Source organism: Macaca thibetana, chromosome 14, assembly GCF_024542745.1.
Source record: "Macaca thibetana thibetana isolate TM-01 chromosome 14, ASM2454274v1, whole genome shotgun sequence".
NCBI classification, from domain to species: domain Eukaryota; kingdom Metazoa; phylum Chordata; class Mammalia; order Primates; family Cercopithecidae; genus Macaca; species Macaca thibetana.
Window position 1 is genome coordinate 31,136,899 of NC_065591.1, and position 19,284 is coordinate 31,156,182.

The following is a 19,284-nucleotide window of genomic DNA, read 5'->3' on the forward strand; positions in this document are numbered from 1 at the left end:
TTAAAATAATTTTAGAGCCTGTTAACAATACATCCAACTCAATGTATACTGAGTACCTATGACAAACATGCTAAAACAGTTGAAAACATGAAAAGACAAAGATAAATAGGAGAGGGCTCCTAACTGAATGAGCTTATCACCTGAAAGTTAAAAAAAAAAAAAAAAAAAAAAAAGATAAAAGAAAAAAAAAATGAAATTAAGTCACAGTATGTACATGACTCTACCCCAAAGCAAGAGCATCCAGTGACAAACATTATAGGAGAAGGACAAGTGCAGAGGAAGGTAGAGGAACCATCAGGTATGACTGGGGGGCTCAGGAAAAGCTTCATGGAGGAGGCAGGCCCTGAGAAACAGGGAGGATTTCAGTAGGTGATATCAGGGAGGTGGACGTGGCATTCCAAGCAGAGGAGACAGCATGAGCAAAGAAAAGCAGGGAGGTTACTCACAGCATAAAGCAGCCAGAGCTGGAGACAGGCTTTCAGAGTCAGATCGGAGATGAGCACATTTGGAAATTAGAAGAGGCTCAAAGACAGAATCGCATATGCCAGCTAGGTTTAGAGTAAGGAGACAAGATCCAGGGAAAGAGAAGAGCTCCGGAAGGTAGTCTCAGTAAAGACACCGAAGCCAAAAAACGAGACTATTTCTGAGATGATGCCATGGTGGTTATCTGCCAAGGAACAGCACTCCCCATCCCATCCCAAACTTCTCCAAACACAAAGTTGTAGGTAGAACTTCCAACTTCCTATTATACTATGACCAACCCCACCCTCCCTCCTCTGGCCAGGAATAGGCATCTTTCCACCAGAATTTTGGGAAAAAGTCTGATTTCCACATGGCTGGGCCTGAAACAAGGAAAACTCCAGTGTTGTTTCTACTAGGGGGACAACAGAAAACAGAAAGCTGGTCTGCAGTGAGAAAGCTGGTCTGCATAGAGCAGATATGCTGAGATGACAAACTGAGCTGGGAACATTAGCACTCTGGCTCTAGATCACCCGTGAGTAGGGCTGAAATCTTATCCCCTTGGATTCCAGGAAATATCCCATATACCTCAGTGAAATCCCTTTGTGCCAAATTGTATTTGTGTTGAAAGTTTGTTATCTGTGACTAAAAGTCTTGACTACCACAGCTTCAAATAGCCTACTGTCAATACAGCAGTGAACTGGCAGAAGAAGAGGCAGAGCTCTGAAAAGGAGGAGAGAGAGAGAGAAAAGTTGATGCATTGGGCATCAATCTGCTGGGGATGTCTAATGGCACAATTTGATCACAATTATAGAAGCAGAAACCAGACTGCAAAAGTGGCCACTAAATGCAAAAGATTTCTGTTTTAAGGTATATGGCAATAAAAATGGGAGGAAATGCTAACCTGAGAGAGAAATCTGGGTATGTAAGTAATCAGCTTTTGATAATAGAAAAATCTGAGCATGTTTACAGGAAGGAGAAAGTTTCCAAAGGGTATGGGGTGACCAGTAGAGGAAAGACAATAAGGTCCTGAAAGAGGTGAGGGAGGAGACACAGGGTACATAAAGGGGTTTTCCTTGGACATGGGATGAGATATATCCCCCTCCATGAAAGAAGGGGAGAAAAAAAGATATAGTGAAAAGGTAGAATAAATTTGAGGTAAGAAAGACAGTTTGAAGGAACTTGCAATGAGATGGGCTTAATCGGCCTAGAAAAGCAGGAAGGAAAACCATACGCAGAAGGCAAGGCATTGGATTCGTGACTTAAAAAGCATGAAAATGATTTGAAACTTATTTTCAGGAATGAAGAAAGGATATCAGCTCCATTTGTCCTCAGAGATAGCACCTCCACTAAAGACCCACAAAAAATATGTCAAGGAATCATTTCCTGGCATTTAACTAATGAGCAGGAATCGTAAGTTGGATAAAACACATGAAGAGCCCAGCTTACCTGCTAAACCCCAGCTCTTTCTTATAACACCACAGCACTGAAGGCCGAGCCTTCACAGTTGCTTTGGATAACATGTGATGAAGTATTACCACCTGCCAAACAAAAAAGTCACAGAATTTCAGGCACAAAAGAGACTTTAGAGACTGCCAGGCTTAAGACCTCATTTGACAGATATGGAAACTAAATTGAGGGCCAGGGAAGGGAAGTGCCCAAGGTCCCAAGGCGACCAATGACCAGGTTTGGACTAGAAGCCACGTCACATACAGTTAACCTTGTGGTCAACCCACCACCCCAGGCTTCAAAAGGTATTAGCTTGTCTGCTAATCAATCTAAATACAGAGAATTCACCCCTTCCAGGAAATAAAGGTTCCCACTAGGCATCTTACCAGCCAAAGAGATCTTAATGCCATTATATCCTGAAACACCAGAGTGCTTAAACATGCTGAGTCTTTTGGACAAGAGAAAAAGTAATTCAGGAAACATTTACCGGGTCATACCTGATCTTTTCCTCGATCCCCGACTACAACAAAGAGAGATCTTTGCCGCTCAGCTACCCCATTCTCAATGAGAATCCGGATTCGGTTATCCACCTTTTTCCGATGCATGGTGAAAAATTATTACTAAAAGAGAAAGAAATACAACTGGCCATGTGCACTAGACTGTCTAAGGAACATTAGCTGGCTGCCTCTTGTGGGGCCAGGGACTGTGCTAGGCATATCTATAAATATTGTCTTACTTAACCCTCTAAGAGCTCCATAGGGAAGACATCAGTCTCTAGTTTTAAACTCAGGAAACCTTGGGCTTGGGAGGTGAGAAAACCTCCCCTCAGCCTGGGAAGCCTGTAATTCACCTCTATTAAAGACTTTTTAAAAATCAGAAACTTGTATATTCAAAAAAGTAGGAGAATGACTAAAATACATAGGGTATATCCAAACATCCAAAGCATTTTGTTTGTTTTTGAGACGGAGTCTCACTCTGTTGCCAGGCTGGAGTGCAGTGGCATGATCTTGGCTTCCTGCAACCTCTGCCTCCTGGGTTCAACCAATCCTCCTGCCTCAACCTCCCGAGTAGCTGGGACTACAGGCGCACGCTGGCCAGGATGGTCTCGATCTCTTGACCTCCCAATCCGCCCGCCTCAGCCTCCCAAAGTGCTGGGATTACAGGCGTGAGCCACCACACACAGCCAAGCATTTTTAATAACTAAGGATATGGATATAGATGTTTATGACAGAATCATGACAGAATAAAGTATCATAACATTTCTAATGCATACACATAACAGAGGGGGAAAAAAAAGACTGGAAGGAAGTATCAAAGTATAAAGTAGCTACTTCTAGATGGTGGGACTTTTGTTGTTTTGTTTTTGTGGAGTCTTAAAAAATTCACGTGTTACTAATAAAGTCAGGGAAATCAATAACTATCAATGAATAATTCCATGATGTAATGTGTCCAAATGTTTCCTCATTTTAGGGAAAACTATACTGAAGCCTTTGTACAGACAGACCTCAAAAGTTCTCGCCGGGTGTGGTGGTTCACGCCTGTAAGCCCAGCACTTTGGAAGGCCGAGGCGGGTGGATCACCTGAAGTCAGGAATTCGAGACCAACCTGGCCAACATGGCGAAACCCCATCTCTACCAAAAACACAAAACTTAGCCGGGAGTGGTGGTGGAGCTGCAGGAGAGGCTGAGGCAAGAGAATCACTTGAAACCGGGAGGCGGAAGTTGCAGTGAGCCGAGATCGTGTGCCATTGCACTCCAACCTAGGCGACAGAGCGAGACTCCGTCTCAAAAAAAAAAAAAAAAAAAAAAAAAAAAAAAAAAGTTCCGTGATTACCTACAGTAAAATATTGCATCATCACAATAAAAACGTCAGAAATATCACTCTAAAAGTAACATGCTACTTCGATGTAAAAGTGACATGCTACTTAGAAATTCCGGTACCTACTGCATTACAAACATCAAGTTCATTTACTGAAGCTTACCACACTTTAACTGTCCCTTCTAACCTTCCAATCCAAACACAGATTTTAGCATATGTCTTATTATAAAACACTAAATCACTGTCAAGGACCCCAATTTATAAGTAAAGGAGAAAGTATAAAGAATTCAAATACCCCGAGGCAGAAAAACGAGAGACAGAATTCACACTCAAGTCTTCCCGACTCCAAAACCTGAGTTCTTCCCAGTTCACCAATCTTCTCAACTTGTAAACCCTGTGTTGCCGGCCACATAAAGATCCCGCAAAAATCAATCAACAACTAATTAATGGGGGCTGCCTTTTGCTCTAACTACTGTGGGAGCCCCAGAAGTAGTACCACAAGGCCCTTGACTTCAAGCTTGCATTCTTCGTGAAGAAGGTATTTAAAAGAATGAGATGAGGAACAAGAACCAGGTAAAATTAGATGTAAAAAAAACAGCTATAGTGAGGGGTCAGATGAAGGAAGCGCTGAGATTACTATAGGCTGAAGCTGTCATGGAAGGCCTGGATGGGGAAGGCCTTGAAGGAGATGATTATTTTTCACTCACTCATTCATTTATCTATCTACACATAACATCTAGGTGGCAGGCACCACTTTAGGTGCACTGGCAAACAAAACCAAATCCTGAATGTGATTGCTGAATAAAAAGTATAAAGGAATGTGCACAGTGAAGGATTTAAGAACGTGGAAGGATCTGGAATCAGATTACCTAAGTTTAAAGCTTAGAGCTGCCGCCGGGCACTGCGGGCAAGCTCCACGGAAAGCAAGTGTTGTCACCCACCCATTCAACCCGACTCCCCAGTTACAGGCACTTAGCGGGTGAGTATCAAGCCACGCAATCCCCGAGGATGCTCGAGAAGCACGCGCCCAGAGCGGCTGCGTATTGGAGAGGTGATTCTGTTATCTAGGAGCGCCCCAAAAGAGGGGTGGAGGACAGTCGGCGTAGGCCAGGTATCCGTCCGGATGCAGAGCCTTCATCCTGAGGCCGGTCCCCTCTCGGGACAGGAAGAACACAGACACCGATCTTGGCATCCATACGCGGCCCTCCCGCGTTGGGTACCTGCGTCCCGAGCCCGGCGGATCCCAGCCAGTGGAGAAGCAGAAGCACGTGGGAGCACGGAACAACTCCGAAAGAGAAGGCACAACTAACTGCCCCTAGCGGATGCCTGGTGACCTGGTCTCGGACTTGGCCTGGCTCCGCGGCACGCGCCCCTCTCAGGCACTGGTACACTGCACGTGCGCAAGCGCATTACAGTCGCAGCGATGGCGAGCGAGAAGGGACCTTCCTCAAGGCTGTCGCTGAGTAATGACGTAAGCCACCGGAGGCGGAGCTGGGGTCTAGATGTCCACTGCGGTTGCGCATTTTAGTCTCACAGCTCGCGGTAGCTGGGGTATTGGGTGCGGTTTGCCTCTTCACGCTCATCATATCCGAACTAAGGTACCTTGGCTGAGAAGGGTAAAATAGATGTCCGCACCCCCAGGGCCTGCCCACGTAGGTCCAGGGTTTTCAGCGTCAGCCTGGGTACGCGAGACGCGACGGATCCAGCTATCTGTGCTCAATTTAACCGATCCCCGTAAGTTGAGGAAACTCGGCCCACAGACCTATTTTATTGGTCTCGCTTGTCCCTCCACCCCCACAGTACTGATCTTACAGATGGGAATCCTGTAATCTACCCATGACTGCGGCCTCTGTACTTTGCAGGCTCCCATTAGGCCTGTATATGGTCGTCAAATGAAATTACTCCCCCTGGGCTTCCAGTAAACTCCAAGAACATGACTACAAGGACAACCTATACATAGCGTGTTGCATTCTTGACTTTGGGGCAGATCGCTGAACTTCAAAAAGCATTATCAACTGCTTGATGTTTCCTCCTGGATACCGCAGATGTCTGAATGCAAACCCCTTCCCCAGATAGACACTTCCAATTTTAATGTCATCAGCAGCACCACCCATTTAATCCAACATTCATCATGAAATTTTTTAGTTCATTCAGCAAAATGTCAATATGCCCATGCACTATTCTGCTCACAAGGGATAGTGACCAAAATGTTACTGCCCCTCGTGGTTAATTCTAGGTTGTTTTAAATGCTATTAAGCAAAAGTATCCAGTGAGTGAAGTAACTAAGGGCACTATTTTAGAAGCGAACACGGAAGGCCTCTGACGGGGGAGGGGGTGACACTGGATGAAACAAGGACCTAAAATTTATAAAGAATAAGCCCTGACAGTATCTGAGTGAAATGCTCCCCCATGCCAAAGATGTACATACAAAAGCTCCAAGATGGGGAAGAAGTCCTGGCAAAGCAGTCTGTGGCCAAAGCAGTGGGCAAGTGAAGGACCAGATTTACAATTTAATTCTAGTCATCATGAGAAACCACTGGAGTTTGTGGGGGACAGGGAAATGAGAAAATGTGCTTTGCCCTCTTAAAAGGCTCTTAGCCAAAAAACTAAACCACAGGAAGGCAACAGTAGAAAACGGGAGAACAATTATAAGCTATTGTAGTCACCTGTGCTAGGATGGTAGTCGTGGCAGTGGTTAAAAGTATTAGATAACTGGATATTCAAGTTAAACTACGTGAACTCACTTAAGGATTAGATACAGGGTATAAAAGTAAATTGAAGATGGCACCCAAAACATTTGCTCTGAGCAACTGGTGTTGGGTAATCAAGGAGTTGACTTGGAATACTGAGAGTCTGACATCCAAGGCCTGGAGAAATCAGCAAAGGATACCGAGTCGTGACCAGTGAGATAGGGTATCTACAGAATCCATTCACCACCACCACCCCATCTCCACCTTAAGTTGGAATCCATTATTTCTCACATGGACCACTCCAACAAGCCTCCGTACCATCTCTTGGTCCGTATGTTGTTCTCAGCATTGCATTGAATGTTATTTAAATGGCAACTTTATTAAGTGGGCCACCATCCCCACCCCAAACAACAGGTTTTTTTTTTTTTTTTTTTTTTTTTTTTGAGACGAAGTCTCGCTCTGTCACCCAGGATGGAGTGCAGTGGCACCATCTCTGCTCACTGCAACCTACCAGGTTCAAGCGATTCTTCTGCCTCAGCCTCCCGAATTGCTGGGACTACAGGCGCATGCCACAACGCCCGGCTAGTTTCAGTATTTTTAGTAGAGACGGGATTTCACCATATTGGCCAGGCTGGTCTCAAACTCCTGACCTCATGATCCCCCTGCCTCAGCCTCCCGAAGTGCTGGGATTTCAGGCAAGAGCCACCACACCCGGCCCAACACACAGCTTTAAAACCTTCAATAGTTTGCAACTGTTTTTAAGAGACAAAACATTTTGCAACTGTTCTTAGACAAAACATGAAATGCAACTATTACGCTGTCCACAGTAGTCTTTACCTGTTTCTCTAACCTGTAACTCTGCTAGTCCTTTCTCTTTCCACTTGATCCTGGTACTTTCAGTCACTGGTGATCAGACGTTTAGATATGTTCTTCTCTCCCTTTCTTTTGACTAGTCTACTACCCCTTACCCTTCAAATCTACTCAATTACCCCTTTCAGTTGTCTCCCCTGATCATTTTAACTAGGATATACTCTCCCCGTCATGGCTTTAGTATCTACCACATTGCTCCAACATGGCATTTGCTACACTTTGGTGTCATATCAGTGTCTTTGATTAGACAGTTCAATGAAAGCAGAAACCACAGTGATTTTTGTTACCACTAAATGCCTAGTGCTTGGCATGATGCTGGGCAAAGGATACCCTAATTTGCTGAATAAAGCCTTAATTCAGTGGCTTAATACAGTGTGTCTGCCTATTAAACACAGTACTTAGTTAGTATTTCCAAATGAGCAATACACGAATGCCTTTGCTAGATGATCAGGAACAAACTGCTGCTCTTCCACTGCCTATACTCAAAACAGCCGTACTGCTCACGTAACTGGATTAGCTTCAGAACAGCTTGTTAAAGTAGGATATTAGTAGTAGAGGCTGAGAAGTGTATTAGAAGATGAGGCTATCAGATTTCTTATATAAACCTCTTCCTCTCCTCATAACAGTAGCAATTCTTCACTTATAGCTTTTGCTGGATGGTTTTTAACAACTTAAGCAGACTTCGTTCAAGGACAGTGAGAAAACCAGGCTTTCATAGAATTTAATCTAACGTAATTTTAAACATTCACTAGTCTTTTCCAGAACTTTTGTAGAATTCAAAATGGAAAAAGGTATGAGCCTTAACAATTTACTTTCATTTTCCTGAGGGGTTTTCCTCCCCATTAACTCCATAAAAAGGACAAGATGAAGGGCAATACTGATTCTGTGAAATCTAACTTACAATCAATTAAAACTTAGAATGCTTAACAAGAACTCAAGTGGAATGCAGATTCCGAGCTTAAAGATGAAATGAAGGGTTTGAATTCGGCACTTACCTGCATTCCATTTCCTCTAGTTATATTACTGAAAATATAATGAACAAATGTCCTAAAACACTTAGGAAGCTGACTGCTCAACTAGCTGTTAACTGATCACCTCAGTTAATCAACCTTCTGAGAATAAGCACACATTCTATGTCTCCTTTAAGTGGAAAAGTCTCCCACATAAGAGTTGCATATAAAAGGAGACAAAAGAACTGTAGAAGCTAACTGATTAGAAATATTTAAAGGATATTTAATATCAAGGTACAATGATTGAAAAAAACTTTTCTGTATTTTTTAGGAATTATTAGGATCTGGAAATAAAACTGCCCTAATCAAGGTAATCAATGACATTCTACCTTTTTAAGTTTTAAAAAAGAAGTTTCATATCCACATGAGATGATTTATATTGTGCATATACAAAAGTATTTTATATGTGAGCTTGCTACACCAAGAGGCTACAGTGACACGTGTGACAATCGTTTCCTTGAAACTCTGCTAAAATATGCATTTGACCAAACAAAAGGCCTTCTGCAGCTAGGACAAGCAATCACATATTATACAGAATACTTAGAACCAAGATTCAGATCTTAATGAGACTTATTGAAAGGTTCTCTACCCCATGAGGCACCCCTTTAAAAATATGGTCTGAGTAGACATAAAAGATACACATTTAAACTGTGATGGTAAAATAACCAAAAAAAGAAAAATTATAGTTTAAAAAAAGAAGCAATTCTTTGAAAAAACATACATAGAATAGTCAAACTATGAACACCTTTACACATTCACATCTGCACTAATGCATAGAAGTTCAAAACCTAGAAGGCATTTCTTCCCCATCCCTTCTCTGAAACTGATTCATAGAGGTCACTGTGTGAAGAACTTACTTCAATCCTGATTGTAAATATCATGAAATTATTTTCTACATAGATAGCAAATTTAGTTTTATATATAGGATTGCAAGCATACATCATCTAGGGATTACCCAGTAAACCACAAATATTTTATCCATTCCCCTAAGATACAGATAACATATGGTTGTGGTACATCCCAGGCAGATGTCATTTAAAGCACGCAAGGGGAGGTGCTAGCAAAAAAATACTCATTTGCCAAAGTAACAGGTTAACCCTTCCAATATGATGTACCACAACCACACATGAGAAAAGTCAAGAACTTATTTTATTTTATTTTAAAATAAACATTGAAGATTCCCCATTTCCCACCACCCTACAAAACTTTTGAATGTGGAATGTTCAACAGCCTATCCATTTTGGTAGGTTACAAAACCAGCAAAAACTCCAGTTGTCTAATGATGAATGTTTGAGAATAGTTTTGTTTTTAAATAGCTGAGCACCTACTGGAAAAATTCCTGGGCTAAATGCTTAAAATAAAATTTAATTTCTGCACAGAAAACACCATTAACTTAGTAGCCTTTGCTTAAAGGTGGGCTTAATTCTCCATGAAGTCAGAATGAGATAATAAGCAGCATTAAGTTCATAGGCACACAGAACTAGTGCTCAAACTGCTAGCACAAATTCCAACAGAGTACATAAGGCTAAGTCACTACTCAAGTGTCCATTTCCATCAAATTTAGAGACTCTCCCTATGCATCTAAGGGAAGGAATTATCACTTTGAATATAAATGCCTCCAGGAGAAAAGGAGAATTCAGGTAAGGTTAAATTAGACAAAAGATAGTAAGTGCAAGTACTAGAGAAATGTTGCTGGAGATAACCATAAAATTTGTGACACTAACGTGGTATGGGGGTGAATCACATAAGCTGCTAGCTGTTGAACACCAGTGTTTCAAGATACAACTTTTATAAACATGTTTTATTTGTTTTGCTTATACCATCAGAACTGAAACTACCGTCTGTGATTTCCCTGAAACAGGGAAATCAATCTAAAACACATACTGGTGCCTTTCAAAAGATAGCAATTGAAAAGGGTGGTAGCAGCAGGCATTTGGTATCTTTTCCTTTTTAAAAAAAAGCTTTCAAGCTGAAGGAAAAACATGTGACCAAGAGTGTTATGATTATCCACTAGAGATTTCATCAGTACCTGTACCAATTTAGGTGACAATACAGCAAAATCCAAGGATTAGTGACAGACAATGTACATGTCATAAGGAATGATAGTACCAATCCTTACAAAAGTCATTGTCTCAAAAAAACTGTTAAGTGTTCAAAAAGGTATTAAATATTTCACATTAAGTACAGAAGCGGCCATCCAGATTACATCCCATATTTGTTGCATATTTTTCAAAAAGTGCCAATCAAAGCCTAATTTTGCATCTTGGCTTTGTCTTATACAGTATCAGCTGTTAAAAGCATTTTACATGTGTTTTTAACCACAGTTGTTTGGCCAGATGAACAGTGCTGTGTCAAAGCTGGTAGCCAGCCTTATAGGTGTGATTAGGACCCATGCATAATTTGGTATGCATCTGAACGTTCAGTGCTCCAATTTGACTGGAAAAGCTGTGAAATGCAGTTGTTCTGCCAAACCACACTCCACTCCTTTCATCTTCCTTTCTAGGGAAATATTTTAGTTTGTCAGTTACCATTGAATAACTCAAGGGCTGATTTGTAGATTTTATCCAATGTCGAAAAAGTCAATCTTGCCTTTATCAAGCCACTTCAAATAACTATGGAGATTATTATCACCCTGTAAAGTATATTGTTTTACTCCTAAGCAAGGGTGAGGAATCTGAGTATCATGTGCAAGGCTCAAGATGACGCTTAGGACAGAACATGCAGAGTAAAAATAGTTTCCTTCCATATCCAGGTAATAGAAAGCTGACAATTGTAGTCCTGTCTTTATGGGATGAAAACAGTCCCTTTACAATAAGTTTCCTGAAAGGGAGAACAAATAGATAATAACTCTTCTGGTAACATATTATGGTACACTGGCCAGTGTGTTTTTGGCGATTAAACATAATCCTGTGAATCAGATTAATTCACTTGCTGAGTGTTCATTTGCGGCATCCCTCTGTTGGGTCTTGGGGGCCCTCCACGACCTAGAAGACAAAAATGGCATTTGATTTTTCTTTCAAATATTATTTGTTTTGCCTTCAAGCAGATTTTCATCTGAAGTCAAGAAGCATGTGGGCATCCTGTCACCACATTATTAGGCTTAAGAGGTCAATTCTTCAGTGTTCAAGTTTCCCCTGTCCTGGAAGTTGTCATGCGCAAATTTGCTCATGTTCTCTTAGCTAAAAGAAGAGTAGAGCTAATGGAGTATTCCACCAGTACTCATTCATTCATTCATTCAACAAGTATTTATTGAGTGCCTACTATGTGCCAGGCACCGTCATCAAGCGTTGGGAATAGATACAGCAGAGAAGACAGACAAGGTACCTGCTCTCATGGAGCTTACATTCTAGTGTACACTCTAGCTTACATTTCAGTAGTAAGTAACATCATACTATCAAAATTAATAAAAGCACCAGAATGAAAACAGACCTTATTACCTAAACTGTTAAAAAGAAACTACATAACATTCAAAATTGTATAATGACTTTTAACAGATAAAATAACTTTTCGCATGCTGTTAAAACAGATTTTTAGCTATCAGTTTGAACTCAACTTTCATCGAATATGCTACAAAGTGGGAAAGAAGAACATAACCCACATTCACATGCAAATATCCTTTGATATTTCTAGTCAAGTCAGTAATTCCCAAGTGATCCATTAATTTTTAGAAAAATGTACCTTTTTCCTGGCCAGTTTCTACTAGCATTCAAATCAAAGTACTTTGTAATTCCTCCTTAACACACATTTTATACATGTTATGGCCAATAGAGGAAACCTATTTGATGTTTAACCTCCCTCAAATCAGAGAACCATTTAGAATTTCAGACTACATGAAATGCTAGCTCTAATTGTTAAATAGGTTAACTTCCTGACAGAATGGGAAGTAGTTTTCCCATAGTAAAAGAAAAACAAAAAACTCTCCAAACCTGTAATTTTTTTTTAGTTCAATAAGTTAGGAATTTGGGGGTTTTGTTTAAAAGTCAGAAATAACTTGATATTTATATACTAATAGAGGTCCAAAAGGCATTGCAAATTCCATTAGTTCTATTACTTCTAAATGGTTCTCTAAATGTTAACTATGGCTTATCCGGCCATTAAAGGGTGTCTGGCCTTAAAGTATAATAGGCATGTTTCCAAAAAATGAAAGAGGAATAATAAATTTATATAAATGTTCAATCTCATTCCAAAAATGTCTTACAAAAATGTTTCAGTAAGTACTTCCTAAAAACATTTAGCAGGTTTTAGGACCTGAAAAATAATTTTCAGTTGGAAAAACACTTTTTCTGAGGAAGAGAATATGTTCTAGTTTTCAAGACAGTTTATATAGTAACAGGGAAAGTCATTCAAAAATTAAAATTTGGGTCCAAGATTAAGTTTTAGAAACAGAGCATTTCATTTAATCCCTAGCAACAAGTCTGGAAAGGATAAATGTATTCCTAACATGCAGACTATGAACAGCTCTTCCAAGGCCAGAACAGAAGCTCCACTTAGGAGCTAGGATCACCACCACAAAATATTACCTCGTGGGGCTCCCCGTGGTCCACTCTGCCCAGAGCCTCGCTTGAAATTCTGCTGATATCCATCCTAAAAGACAAGCTAGTTAGTATTGAAAAGGTACTTTTTAAAAAATGCTTACCCATCTATTCTTTCAGTCTAACACTCAATACAGAATTCTTCCTTAATCTTTTAGACACTTCAGTGTATCATGGCTACACCTTATTCTGTAATTGTTGTACTTCTATTCTCAAGAACATTCAGTGAAATATATTTCTCTGCTCTTGGAAATCACTGTCTTTAACAGGCTTTACTAAAGGAGTACTTACGTTATGAGTGCTAAAAGCTTTTGTTTCAACAAAGTGTCTTGGATACCACAAAGTTAATGCCAAATTAGTTATTTAGGTTCATTAAGCAACTACACTAAGTCACTTTCATTGGTATACTTAGTTCAGGTTTACACTTTAGAACTGCTTTACCTACCCGTTGATAGCCAGAGTAATCCCGGGGAGCACTGAACTGAGACTGTGTATAACCACTGTTTGGAGTGTTAGAGAATGAAGGGCGGTAACCATCATATCCTCCTAAAATTTAGGACAAGAAAAGAAATAATTTTCTTATCTTCACAAGGAATTTTTACTTTTATTAATGAAGATGGGAAGAACTAGAAAATTGTAAGCCAGGCTAATCAAATTAATTTCCAATTTCCTATCTTGATCCAATCTGTTTATAAATTTCTATAAGTACTAACGGCCCCTCAGAAGATAAACTTTTAACCCATCTATGCATGTAAACACACATCTATACAAACATAATAAACAATCCCCATAAGTTTTGGTAATGTGGAAAATACTTATCCTCCAGGAGACAGTGGTAGACATTAATTTGACATAACCAAATGAACAAAAATTCCATGATTTGTTATTTAAATAACAAATTATGCCAAATACACAAATTATACCAATTGTATCAAAATATATACATTTAGTTTAAATTGTACATAAGAGGCTAATACAGATACAGCCTTTCAAAAAACTGTGTGATAATATTGTACAAATCAAAAACTAATTTGAACTAGTAAAAGGTCATAGAACTTCCTTTTTAAATTTTTTTTTTACCTCTGAATCCATTGGCAGGGCCCCGGTATCCATTCATCAAGCCTCTAGCACCACGGGAGCCTCCACGAGACACACCACGACTATTGTAATAGGGCTGATTGCTACGTGGAAATCCAGTGTTCTGCTGAGGAGGCTGCTGGTGGTTACCAGTCACTTGATGGGACTGGTCCGGGGAACCATGGTAAGTGCCAACCACTGTAATTTAAAAAAGAAAGAAAAGGGTATATATATACACAGCTCATTACCGTTTGTTCTCCCATGCACTTTGTAGTTTAAGTGTCTTACACAGTCTCCTTGAAGTTTAATCCTTAAATAAATGTGCATACAATGATAAGGAAAACTAAACATGAATAAAGTCTCTTACCTTTCTCCTACCCTTAGACTAAGCTAATGGGGGTAAAATTCTCCAACCACAATTCCAAACCTTTGAAAGCAGGGTGCATGATTGATCCTTCCAAACAAATTATTTGAAAGGCTATATTAACATCTTCTGAAAGGCATCTACTTTTTAGCACAAGAGACCCAAAATAACTCAAAAGATTTACTCTTAGTACATTACCATATTTTGTACCATGTAATTACTTATTTTCATTATAAAGCTCCTTAGTGGTAGAAATTTTCTTATTTTAAATATCCTTTGGTACTTAGTAAAACATACAAAACCACTCTCTCATATTTAAGGAGCTATATGGTAGAATATGTCATCAATTACATAGTTTAATCAGCAGAGGCCTTCAATTTATAGCCCTTAATGCCAAATTCCATTTCAAAGTATTTAAAATGGCAAGTACAGCCAATTTAGAAAACAATCACATGGTACTCACATTGGCACTCAACCCACTTGAAGCTAAGGTTCTAGAACATACACACTAACATATATACAAGCTCCATTCACAATGGAGAGAGTTCTAGAATCTAGAAATTTTCAAACATTAACTACTACTGAACAATGTATATAATTCAAAGAGGAGAAAAAAATAGGGTGCTAAAAGTACCTCTGGGAGGTGAGAAAGGCAACAGAACAAAGGAAAGCCCACACACTAACAACAAGGGTCAAAGGTGCTGGCCAACCCAAATCTCCTCTTTTGGGGCAGAGAGAAAAGCAGCTGTATGACTCTTAAAAATCTTTACTTGACCTATTTTTACATCCTTAAGAAACTCCAAATATATTAATAGTTGTTAGAATCCTATTTTAGATGAAAGCACTAGGGAATACCTAAGGAAAAGAGAGCGCCATGGCTCCTCCTGAATTACTTAATAAACCAACTACATCAGTGTCATCTTTTTATACAGATTGCCTTTTATAATATTCCCAAAATTTAAAATTATAAGTGAATGACAAATACACATAACATTTGCCATGTAAAATGGTTCATTTGTATCCATGTACAAAGTATCCAAAAGAACTCAATTTTAGAATCACTTTTTATCAATAACAGCTTGTAATCTTGATCAAATCTTTCTGTAAGAAATTCATAGCAAGGCTGAGTGCAGTGGCTCACGCTGGCAATCCCAGCACTTTGGGAGACCAAGGTGAGCAGACTGCTTGAGCTCAGGAGTTTGAGACCAGCTGGGCAACACAGTGAGACCCCATCTCCACAATAACAACAACAAAAATACAAAAACTCAGCTAGGCATGGTGGTGCATGCCTGTGGTCCCAGCTACTTGGGAGGCTGAGGTGGGAGGATGGCTTAAGCCTGGAAGGCAGAGGTTGTAGTGAGTCGAGATGGTACCACTGCACTCCAGCCTGGGAGACAAGAGCCAGACTCTGTCTCAAAAAAGGAAAGGAAGAAGGAAAGAAAGAAAGGAAGCAACTCACAGCAACAACTTAAGTGTGATCTTTATTTAATTTTTACTTTTAAGACAAGGTCTAGCTCTCTCACCCAGTGTTGCTGTTGGAGTTCAGTCAAATAATCATGGCTCACTGCAACCTTGAACTCCTGGGCTTAAGTGATCCTCCAGCCTCAGCCTCCTGAGGAGCTCCGACTACAGGCATTCACCACCTCACCCTGCTAATTTCTGTATTTACTTTATAGAGGTGGGGCTCTCACTATGTTGCCCAGGTTGGCCTCAAACTCCTGGTCTTAAGCGGGCCTCCCAAAGAGCTGGGATTACTGGCGTGAGCCACCACACCCAGTCTTCATTTTATTTTAAAATACCCACATTCCTACTTAAATTTTGGTAAAGTATAAACGTGTAGGCCATTTTAAAAAGCCAAAGATTCTTTTGTCATGTTGTTCCTGATTAGACACTAATTCAAATTAAAACACAATTTCTAGAATGATAGGACATACTGAAATGATTTGTTCAACAAATATCAGGCCAGGCACGGTGGCTCACGCCTGTAATCCCAGCACTTTGGAAGGCTGAGGCGGGTAGATCACCTGAGGCCTGAGGCAGGAGGCCAAGGCAGGAGAATCGCTTGAACCCAAGCGATTGAACCCAAGATGCAGAGGTTGCAGTGAGCCGAGATCGTGTCATTGCACTGGACAATGGCCCACAATGTATACATGTTATTTCATCATGAACACCTGGCCTCAAGCAATCCTCCTACCTCAGCCTCAAATGTAGCTGGGATTATAGGTGCCAGCCATGAAGCCTGCCCACAATGTACACACATTTCAACACATCATGCCATATGTGATAAATACACATATATATAGTTTCTATTTCTCAATTAAAAATAAATAAATGAACTTTTAAAAACAAAAATAGAAAAGTAATCCATGTACTTATCAGTGGGAGAAAGTTTTTGGCAAGAACTTGGAAAGGAAGTATGAAGGCCCTGAGATTAAAAGAGAACTTGTTGTGTGTGTGACTGGTGTGAGTGTAATCCTAGCACTTTGGGAGGCCGAGGCAGGCAGATCACTTAAGCCCAGACCAGGAGTTCGAGACCAGCCTGGACAATATGGTGAAATCCTGTCTCTACCAACAATACAAACATACAAAAATAAAAAAAAATAAAATAAATAAAAATTTAGCCAGGCATGGTGGCACATGCCTGTGGTACCAGCTACTTGGGAGACTGAGGTAGGAGGATCCCTTGAACCCGGAGGCAGAGGTTACAGTGAGCCATGGTGATCACACCACTAGTTTTTATCATTCAGAAGCTGAGCGTAGTATAACTGGTAACTTCTATCAGAGTACGGAAGATTTGAACTTCATATTAGAGATACTGAATACTACAGGACATGTAAGAATTTACTACTGAAAAATCTAATGCTGATCCAAGTTTACCAAGAAATTGAATGATTAGAAAATTGTACAACTTTTCAAAATTGGGCTGACAAAATCAAAGTATTAACTACTCTGATTGCTGGTTTGTTGTGGGATTCCAATTAAATTCCGAGGAATTGAAGAACCAAAGACCTAAAGAAGACATTAAAAGACCTAGAAGAGCGGCCAGGCGCGGTGGCTCAAGCCTGTAATCCCAGCACTTTGGGAGGCCGAGGCGGGCGGATCACAAGGTCAGGAGATCGAGACCACAGTGAAACCCCGTCTCTACTAAAAATACAAAAAATTAGCCGGGCGCGGTGGCGGGCGCCTGTAGTCCCAGCTACTCAGGAGGCTGAGGCAGGAGAATGGCAGGAACCCGGGAGGCGGAGCTTGCAGTGAGCCGAGATCGTGCCACTGCACTCCAGCCTGGGCAACAGCGTGAGACTCCGTCTCAAAAAAATAAAAAAAATTAAAAAATAAAATAAATAAATAAAAGACCTAGAAGACTTAAAACCATCTGGCTGGGTATGGTGGCTTATGCCTATAATCCCAATGCGTTGAAAGGCAGAGGTGGGAGGACTGCTGGAGGCCCTGAATTTGAGAAAATCCTGCAGTCCCAGCTACTTGTGGGGCTGAGACAGGAAGATCACTTGAGCCCCCGAGTTAAAGGGTCCAGTACATGATTACACCGCTGCACTCCAGCCTGGTCAACAGAGACCCAATTTCTTAAAAAAAATCTGGCCGGGCGCGGTGGCTCAAGCCTGTAATCCCAGCACTTTGGGAGGCCGAGACGGGCGGATCACGAGGTCAGGAGATCAAGACCATCCTGGCTAACACAGTGAAACCCCGTCTCTACTAAAAAATACAAAAAACTAGCCAGGCGAGGTGGCGGGCGCCTGTAGTCCCAGCTACTCAGGAGGCTGAGGCAGGAGAATGGCGTAAATCCGGGAGGCAGAGCTTGCAGTGAGCCGAGATCCGGCCACTGCACTCCAGCCTGGGCAACAGAGCGAGACTCCGCCTCAAAAAAAAAAAAAAAAAATCTAAAGTATCTCTATCGAGCTAGACAAGGTAGTTCATGCCCATAATCCCACCACTCTGGGAGACAGAGGCAGTAAGTTCGCTCAAGGCCAGGAATTGGAGACCAGCCTGGCATCATAGTAAGCTCCTGGAGACCCTGTCTCTACAAAAAAATAAATAAATAAAATTAGCCAGGTGTGGTGGTAAGCACCTGTAGTCCCAACTACTCAGGAGGCTGAGGGACAAGGATCATTGAGCCCAGGAGTTTGAGGCTGCAGTGAGTTATGCTAGCATCACTGCACTCCAGCCTGGGCAACAAAGTGAGAACCTGTCTCAAATAAATGTCTCTGTCTACATTACTATTGTGACAGGTATGGTAACTAGCCAAATTATGAACCTTACTTGACAAAATAGATTATGTTTCAACCCAGTCCACGAAATGCAGCCACCATGAGTTTTTTCTTAACTTTGTCTGACTCAATGCCAGATATCATGCTAAAAGCCTTCAGTCAATTAACAATTAAAAGTATAGTTTATCACCAGGCACAATGGCTCACGCCTTTAATTCCAGCACTTTGGGAGGCCGAGGTGGGCAGATCACGTGAGCTCAGAAGTTTGAGGCAAGCCTGGGCAACATGGTGAAACCCCAACTCTACCAAAAATACAAAAAATTAGCTGGGCGTGGTGGCACATGCGTGTATTCCCAAGCTACTTGGGAGGCTAAGGTAGGGAGGATTGCTTGTGCCCAGGAGTCAGAGGTTGCAGTGAGCCGAGATCACAGCACTGCACTCCAGCCTGGGTGACAGAGTGAGACCCCATCTCAAAAAAAAAAAAAAAAAAAAGTATAGTTTATGGTAATTCAAGTAACAAATTTAATTCCATATAAATTATACAATGCAATAGGGATATTATATAAGTTCAGTGACAAAAGGAAAATGGGTATAAAGCCTCCAAAACTTGCACATAATTCACATATCAAAGTACAGATTCAATTTAACTCATGATCTGAAATGAAAAATTTATATGGTTTACTACTAAAACAGAAACTCTTGACACCACCACTCTGAAGTCTAAACTGTCCTAACACTGTCAATAACTGTGCTGGAAAGCAAGGAGCCAATGAGGTGACACTGGATTTCGTA

General features: G+C 40.9%; 2 protein-coding genes and 1 long non-coding RNA gene across 5 annotated transcripts in view; all 3 read right to left on the minus strand.

Moving 5' to 3' along the window:
* NAT10 (N-acetyltransferase 10) overlaps window positions 1–8,662 on the minus strand; it is a 45,752-nt gene extending 37,090 nt beyond the window's left edge. The window contains exons 1-3 of one of the 2 annotated variants that reach the window (XM_050758764.1): window positions 4,947–8,662; window positions 2,406–2,528; window positions 1,909–2,000 (exon numbers count right to left, since the gene is read on the minus strand). In XM_050758764.1, coding sequence (XP_050614721.1) covers window positions 1,909–2,000; window positions 2,406–2,513 — 200 coding nt within the window. In that variant the 5' untranslated portion in view covers window positions 2,514–2,528; window positions 4,947–8,662. The other variant, XM_050758766.1, reaches the window with a different exon arrangement.
* A 765-nt stretch (window positions 8,663–9,427) lies between these two features.
* Window positions 9,428–19,284, minus strand: part of CAPRIN1 (cell cycle associated protein 1) — a 50,489-nt gene continuing 40,632 nt past the window's right edge. For both annotated transcript variants that reach the window (XM_050758771.1, XM_050758770.1), the window contains 4 exons: window positions 13,909–14,103; window positions 13,274–13,374; window positions 12,817–12,880; window positions 9,428–11,280 (listed from right to left, as the gene is read on the minus strand). In XM_050758771.1, coding sequence (XP_050614728.1) covers window positions 11,216–11,280; window positions 12,817–12,880; window positions 13,274–13,374; window positions 13,909–14,103 — 425 coding nt within the window. In that variant the 3' untranslated portion in view covers window positions 9,428–11,215. The remainder of the gene's footprint in view (window positions 11,281–12,816; window positions 12,881–13,273; window positions 13,375–13,908; window positions 14,104–19,284) is intronic.
* Window positions 14,550–19,279, minus strand: LOC126936239 (uncharacterized). Its single transcript, XR_007719399.1, has 2 exons — window positions 17,624–19,279; window positions 14,550–17,299 (listed from the first exon to the last, which is right to left on the minus strand). It is a non-coding gene; the product is annotated as an uncharacterized LOC126936239 (long non-coding RNA).